The following is a 7,929-nucleotide window of genomic DNA, read 5'->3' as shown; positions in this document are numbered from 1 at the left end:
TTGACGGCATCATGAATTTATTTATTTTTCCCATCCTACACTCATCCGCGCATGATACATCCATCAACTTACACACACTCACGCCGTTTACCGCCCTTACAACACATTTGTGGTAACACATTCGCACAAGTAACAGTGCTTCTCCGCCAATCAAAATCAATAAAAGTTGTCTGATAAAACAGGGCTTATTGGGTAAAATATCCGACAAGTTTTTTCATGAAACGTTCATCAGGTCACGCTCTGTCACATAAAATTGCGTTGGTTTATTTTCTACTTGAGCGGTGTTTTACCAAATGTTATGCATTAATGACGTCCCAATAATTATTTAGCAATATTTCATATTAGAATTTGAATACTTGCCCTTCACTAGCCTTAACTTACAGAAATGAAAAGATGCTACTTTTGAAGGGGAAAAGAGCTCCAGACTTCTTGGGAATAGGATCACTGATGATACAATTTTCCGCAATAAGTGGGAAGTGAATATTCTAAAAAAAACAACTAATAGAGCTTCCCTCCTTTATTTATAAACAAAAGTAATAGAAAGAGTTTAAGAAAAGATAGTATTCAGACTTACTGTCTGTCTTAGGAAATTCTTTGTTTGAATGAAAGATTTTCATTATATTATTCAAAAGTCTGTTCAAATCCATTCATTATGGACTTTGTTTTTGAAAGTCAGAGACACGTGAAGAGGTTTGTTTTGTTAAGAATATATTTTACACTTAATCACAAGCATTTTCAAACAATTGACAGTTGTTGATTTTATTCAAGATAAATACATACTGGAACTATTTTTATTGTACTACCACATGAATTGGGAGAGAATACAATTCCTAGGGTCAAACAAACACTGGCTTTCAAAAAATCATTGCTCATCAAAAGAAGGTCACATTAATTTGTAATTATAATTCGGTGAAATCATGGGCCACCATGCATCGTATCCAGTGACGTTTGAATAAATTACGTGACTTAAAATAGATTTTTGTAGCTCCTATCAGAGATTCTTGCCCCATGCAAAGAGAGACCTTGAGGAACATTTCGCAAATCAGAATAACAATTCTCGCAATATATTCTCGGTCGATTTCGTGGAATGTCTGACACATTATTGATTAATGTCATAAGTGTATAATTTTAAGAAGATTTGTGTAGCTTCTGCTAAAAAATTAATTTGATAGCATGCTCTGTCGTCTTATTCTTATATCTGCTTCACTGGACATTGGCACCCTGTTTGGCGCCCTCACTGGACTCCCATTGGGCCCGTTGAGATTGTCCCCATCGCTTTTCTGATTTTCGGCATGAACATCTGCCCGACTCGATGAATCGTCGCCGAATTTTCTTTTCATTTCTTCGTCAACAGCATACGTAAACGCTTTTTCGTTCATCGTCAAACTTTCGGACACCAAACTGGTACCGTCAGCCATCTCGATATTGTTATTCTCCACGTCATTTCCGTCAGTGTTGGCTACAAAGAGGCTGCCTCGCTTCCGTTGCCTGAACTCCACTAGCATGGCGTAAACGCGGTATATCTGAAGCAGGATAACTGTCAGGTTCTTCAAGGCGTAAAAGTACACTGAGGATGCTTCATCGCGAAGTATTGCGATTATGATCAGCCGAAACACCAAGAATGGTCCATCCTGTATCGTGATGGATATTATCGCCTCTCTGAACTCTGTCGATTGGACCCAGTCATTCTGGCGGATGTTGGGTGCTGTCTTTCGACGTTGCATCATCCGACTGAGTGGTCTGGCCTCTTTCTTTGCAACGTAAAGGGATACATCACCGACAGTCTCACGTCGCTTTGCGAGAAGCTGGTTGACAGCATCTACCCATACATTAAGGATAGCTGTTTGTGAATATTTAAAAGAAAACAAGAATATCAAAATTATGAATCTAACTCGGGGAAGGCGTTGTTAAGTTGAGCATAGGGGCAAGTTGAGCCACCACCCCTAGGCTAATAATGAATGAGTCAGACATTGTGGTGGTGCCATGTATTGATGACCCATTGCATAACCCCTAACCCCACCACATTTTTCAACTTTGAAACAAGAAGAACTTTTTTAAGAGGGAAAAATACAAATTTCAGCCAAAAAAAGTAAAAAAGGGTGTAAAATAGAGAAGTGCTTTTTACACGCACACGTCTTTAAATATGATAAAGACATAAGAACAACACTGTTAGTCCAGGTATGGATCTTCGTTTTTGTCGTAGTTTTTTAAATGATGGATGCATAAGAAATGTGTGGATGTGAAATTATCGCATTAAGTTAGGACTGGGGTAAGTTGAGCAAACGAACATGGGGCAAGTTGAGCAATGGTAATTCTTATGGTAATGTATATAAAAAGAAACAAACCTTAAAAAGTCATCGATATGGAGGCAGAAAGGAGCAAATTTACATGACTGTTCTTTTCCTTTTAGAGGATGTTGGTATTTATAGAGAATTAGCGAGTTAAAAGACTTTCAATAAAAAAATTGGCATGCTGGTTCTTCCCCGATACATTTTTTACATGTACATCGTTTTTTTTTTACCCCAGATTACATCTATTTTTCAAAGGTGACAGTGACTTTTAGTGTGGGGGGTAGAGAGTTATATATAGGTGAAAAATATTTCAGAAGAATTATATTTTAAGGCCGGGTACTTATTTCTACAAGATCATTAATCATATCAATTCTAACATGCAAAAAGTGTCACAACTTACCCCGCCTTCCCCTGTACTGCTTCTTGAATATCGATCAAAATATAATTTAGGTATGTGGATAAACGAATAAAGCTTTAAGATATAAATATCATCACCTCATTTTTTTGTATAAAATCGATGAGCTTTCATTCGGGAAATCGTGTATACTATACTATCTGCTTTTTGCATTACATGCAGCATATCGACCCTTTGTATTCAAGTTGTGCATTATTATTTCTATATCGCATTCCTAATTAATTGTCATAACGATGTTATGACTTTCATATTTTTCTTGTCACAACCCTAAATGACTTGAATATTCTTACTTCTATCTTCTTTTCTCTTAGCGCTTAGTGATTTGAAACATGACTATAAAGCGCGCTTTAAAATAATCTGTGTATTATTATCATCACGATCATGAGAAAATTGTTCAGTGTTATGCTAGTTAGATTTTTCTCTTTTTACTCAAATCAACTTTTTGTTGGGATGGGCTTGTCCTTTAAAACATTAATTACCACTCATTGTATTCATGTTACGATTTTCATGGATATTCATTATCTGGCGGATTCGTTCGACCTTACCGTTTTCCCGCTTCTCATCATGAACCCTGTTCCTCTTCTCCGGAATAGCAATGCTGAATTGGAAAACGGCTATACTCCACAGCAGTAGGACAATCACCGTGATGGCCCTGCTGCACCCGAAGTGACCATTGGTGATGATGACGGCAACGAACTCGACGATGTCTTCACCCGCCCCAACCAAGACAAGAAGGAGTTGGGCCACCTTTTCGCGTGTGAAGTTGTCCCGTGGCAGGAGCCATCGGCAGAAGATGAGTACAAAGACTACGGAATATTCTACTACCGTTGTGAGGCGCTCGTACTCCCTGTATGTCTTGGCCACGAATGGCATCTGAGGAAAACAGTGCGAGAAGTTTATTCAATATGATGTCATATACGTTTTAGCCAAATTTCAAGCTTTTGGAAGGCTCTCAAATATGTCACAGCAAAGAGTTTCCTTCTTTCTTGCTTGTTGTATGGTATAAAGGCAACAGTGAGATGCAAATAATTATACACCTTCAAAATAAGATTGAACAGGTATCAGAAGTACTATCATAATTTTATTCAAAATACTACATGTTTTACAATATTATTATTCTACCCAGTAGAGAATTTATTATTATGATATTCCGGTCACAGAATTTGATATTTTTTTTATTATCTACCTGGGTCTTCTCAATCCTCGAGAACACAACAATGATCAGTTTTCATGATTATTCTTTTACCAAGACCCCTTTAATTTCTTTAAACCTTACTGTCGTGTCATTATGAATCTGTTGATCGTAGACTGGATGGCTATAACATGAGTTGTAATTCTGCAAGCATGAATCGTATCCTTCTCTTTCTCTCTTTTTCAGCATCGTGATGTGGATAGTCCAGATGGCAGGAATCACGCTTATCGTATAGAGAGCTGTTGATGTGCAGATCCTGTAGTGATGTTCAAAGAAAAGATGATTGGTTAAGGAAGATGTTGGACATTAGTATTACTATACTTCACTACAAATCGGACGCATCTGAGAATGAATCGACAATGATACGTCAGGTCTCACGATCTGACATGATAGTTGGTAAACCATGCAACAAACTACTTGTATCTCTACACTATCAACGAAAATTTAAAGGACTCCATCCTCTCGTTTTATTAGGGAGGCGCAACAAATGTACATCAGAAATTACTTCTTTCTCACTACGGAAACAGTGACCAGCAAATCTCACACTACGTTTAATTACTGTAATGAAGATAGGTGGAAGATCTCCATGAATTTCATCCTTTGTTTTGTGAGCTCCAACTAATATTTTGTACCCTCATCAAAAGTCGAGTATATGTGCCATCTAGTCTATCTTTAAGGACTTTTTGATTGTCCATGTTTCTGAACCATACAAAGGTATACTTTCTACACATGCTTTCAACAGTCTTATGGACAGAAACATTTGATTTTCAAATCAAATGCAGTTTATTACAAGCATTCCACGCAAGAGCTTTTCTCGATAGAAAGTCTTTTCTTGAGTTGCATATGAACCTAAATACTTAAAATCATCCAATTCTTTAAGCTTTGCCTCTTCCTTTGACAGTGTTGATGCATGATCATAAACTTCATTAAATGTAATGTACTCGGTTTTGGGGGAATCCAAGTAGAGGCCAAACTTTGCAGCTGCATCCTCTACTGCAAGAAGCAGTTCTTGTGCCTCCTTCAAACTGGGCCTTTAAAAGAGCATTAGCCAATGATTTTAGATATTTGTATTGGTCCCTACTTGTAGAGATAGGTTTGATGTCCATTCCATTTGTTAGTACATAATCTAGTGAATATCTTCGAATGTAATCTACAACAATTAAAAGTACATATGGTGCCAAAGTGTCATCCTGAAGAATTCCAGAAGTTGTCACAAACTGTTCAGTAGGTCCATCTACACTTTGAAAAAAGGAAAGTGGATCTACATCGATTGCTCGTATTACTTCATGTGGGATACTATAATTTGAAATAATTTTGATCATATGAAAACGGTTAACGCTATCAAATGCCTGGCTCAAGGAAACCATGTATTCTTTTCATGTTTGGTCCTGAAATGGACAATACAAACATGATGTTTCGACAAGTATGTTATTGTCGCCTTCAGTTGTATATGGAAAAGATAACATGATATATTGTGGCATTTTGTGTCAATTATTTACTTCGAGGCACACTCAGAAGTGCTGATTCTTTCTCTTGACAAAATATGGAATAAAAATTCAATGTCATTTCGAAATCATCCATAAGAGAATGGTTCGTAAAATATTTAGCTTATAATGCAAGGAGAATCCATAATCATTGATGGATTGTATCATTTTGATCAATACACATGGCAACATTGAAATGATTGCCGATATCTATTAAATTGCTTACCATTTCTTTTGTGAAAAGCCACGTATTTTGTACATGATTATTCCCTCGGTAGTAGAGATTGCTGCGTACACGATGCAAATACAGATGTAAGCCGCCACATGGATGTGTGCCAATGCAGCATAGAAGATAAAGAAACTATGGGCCAAAAGAATGACTCGCACCATCACTCCTTGAATCAGGAATCTCTTCTGAATACGGTCTAGGTCCGTCCAAGAGAAGCTGCAAGCAAAGCAGTTCGATTCGGACGTTGATGCTGTTGACTCGTTATCATCTATAGACACGATATCGGTTGGTTCTTCGATGATGGTCAGTCGAGTTGCTTGCTTTCGAAGAATAGATTTCGGCGTTGCCCATCTTGAGGGATTGTTCTCTGATGTTTCTTCTCCAGCAACAGGTTCAGCATTTTTTATGTTTTCGGTCGTCATCTTGATCAATTGTTTCCGGATGTTAAAATCCTTCTATGTTCCAAGTTTTTACTGTATGATTTATCAAGGATTAAAGTTGTTAAAATGAAGTAGGACTATACAAAAAGGTGCATTTTAAAAACAGCAACACAACTCCTGTTTGTTTATTGGTCATCGATAAATCAATCAAACAATATCCAATAGTCATGTTTAAAATGAATTGAAATGCACTGAATGACCAAGTTCAAGACTCGGCCCCGTCCAACGAGACGTTTACAATCCTTTAAACTTGTGCAAGAAGTTACGATCGCGTTTAAAAATACACTAGTCCCGTTATGTTGTCAAAAATACAAACAGTGCTCGACCTGACACCAGATGCATCCCGAACACAATAGATGACCAAAGAATTGTTCAATTATCTCGAGAGTCTCCTTTCTCGTTGAACCAACGGTGCGTACACTTAAGAAGTATCTTCTGAATGCATCATCGATTATATCCTAAGATAGGCATTGTTCGTATTTTCTATTTATCTCTCTAAGTATTTATGTGCACTGACAACGATGATTATAGTACGACACCGAGGGCTCACTCTCTAAAGTAGCTTCTACCCACCCGTTCCAAAAAAATGCATATAAACGGCGTAGTTAGGCCTATAACCAAATTTGTAACACTAAATGACGTAACCTGAGTTGCCGGTGGCAAAAAAGTCCACTAAGTTTGAAAGCCTTCAGAGGCGAGAACGGGGATATTAAGAAGTCGATACCCTGAATTCAAATGAGTATCCTTGTCCAACCAAGTAACCATATAGCCTGGGTTCTCACAGTAATTTTGATATAATCATTGGGAACCCGGTTGTCAACCGCCCTAAACTTCTGTGACGAGCATCGGAGCTATACAAGAACTCTTCAAACTTTACAGGAACACCCCTGAAATGCTCTAAGAAATTTGGCTTCGTTTAACTTTCTGAAAAGTGTCGAGTCTACTTGAATGACCAATATTTGAGATTCTCGCAATATATACAGTTTCATGTTCATTGTATGAAGTCATAGAAATAAATGGAATGGGATAATAACTGAAGGCGATCTTCACACCTTATTTCGATTGTCCCCTTTTTCTATCGCTCTCTCGTGCGTGATTACGTTCTGAAAGGCCTGGTCACACCGCCCGAGCGTTGTTGGAGCGGTCGTGGAGCGGAAGGGAGAGAGGGTCGAATTTCGACAACGCTCGTCACAGCTCACAAAATTGGGGGGAAAAATCGAAAACATGGGCGTTGCCTTAGCGATGCACCGCTGAAGCCAGCGTAGCTTTAGCGTTGGTTTAACGGTGGCGAGCGTTGGTTTATCGGTGACTCGAGCGTTGATAGAGCGGAGTTCTGCGCATGCGGGCGTCGGCTCGACGGGGTTTAACACTGGTTAAACAGTGGTGAACGGTAGCGAGCGATGATGATTTTTTTTCTCTCCGCTCAACGACCTCTCCAACAACGCTCGGGCTTTGTGACCAGGCCTGAAGGCCCTATATCTCATAGATACACTCCTTTAAACTTGTTAAGTAGGGAGTGCAATATCGTCATGTCGAAACCATACATGAAGAGGACAAAGACTACGTCTGCTTTCGTCGTTTCATAACAAAATTAATATTTTGACCTACTTTTTTACCACTTGATTTAGAATAATACCGGACTAATGACACTCCATAGGAATTTGGGCCTATCAGACTGCTACACATTGTGTTTGGCTTCTTCATTTCACTCTTTCATATAATTTCTTACTAATAGGTTTGAAAATAATAAATAATTTAAATATTTCAATTTTCTCATGTTTATTTTTAAATTCGTTCATTTAATTATACATATCCTTTATTCACTTTAGTTGAAGCACAAACAATCTCAAACGTTGCATATTTTCGATTAAATAGCTG

The 7,929-nt window shown here is 38.0% G+C and overlaps 1 protein-coding gene across 1 annotated transcript; it reads right to left on the bottom strand.

Annotated features, from left to right (window-relative positions):
* Positions 1-244: 244 nt before the first annotated feature.
* LOC121418153 lies at positions 245-6,624 on the bottom strand. Its single transcript, XM_041611871.1, has 4 exons — positions 5,609-6,624; positions 3,983-4,154; positions 3,252-3,579; positions 245-1,840 (listed from the first exon to the last, which is right to left on the bottom strand). Exons 1-4 carry the CDS (start codon positions 6,031-6,033, stop codon positions 1,161-1,163), a joined length of 1,605 nt encoding a protein of 534 aa, XP_041467805.1. The 5' UTR covers positions 6,034-6,624; the 3' UTR covers positions 245-1,160.
* Between the last annotated feature and the right edge of the window lie 1,305 nt (positions 6,625-7,929).

This window comes from Lytechinus variegatus, chromosome 7 (genome assembly GCF_018143015.1).
Source record: "Lytechinus variegatus isolate NC3 chromosome 7, Lvar_3.0, whole genome shotgun sequence".
In the NCBI taxonomy this organism is placed as follows: Eukaryota; Metazoa; Echinodermata; class Echinoidea; order Temnopleuroida; family Toxopneustidae; genus Lytechinus; species Lytechinus variegatus.
Note: the sequence above shows the minus strand (reverse complement) of the source record. Positions and strands in the feature narration are given on the sequence as shown.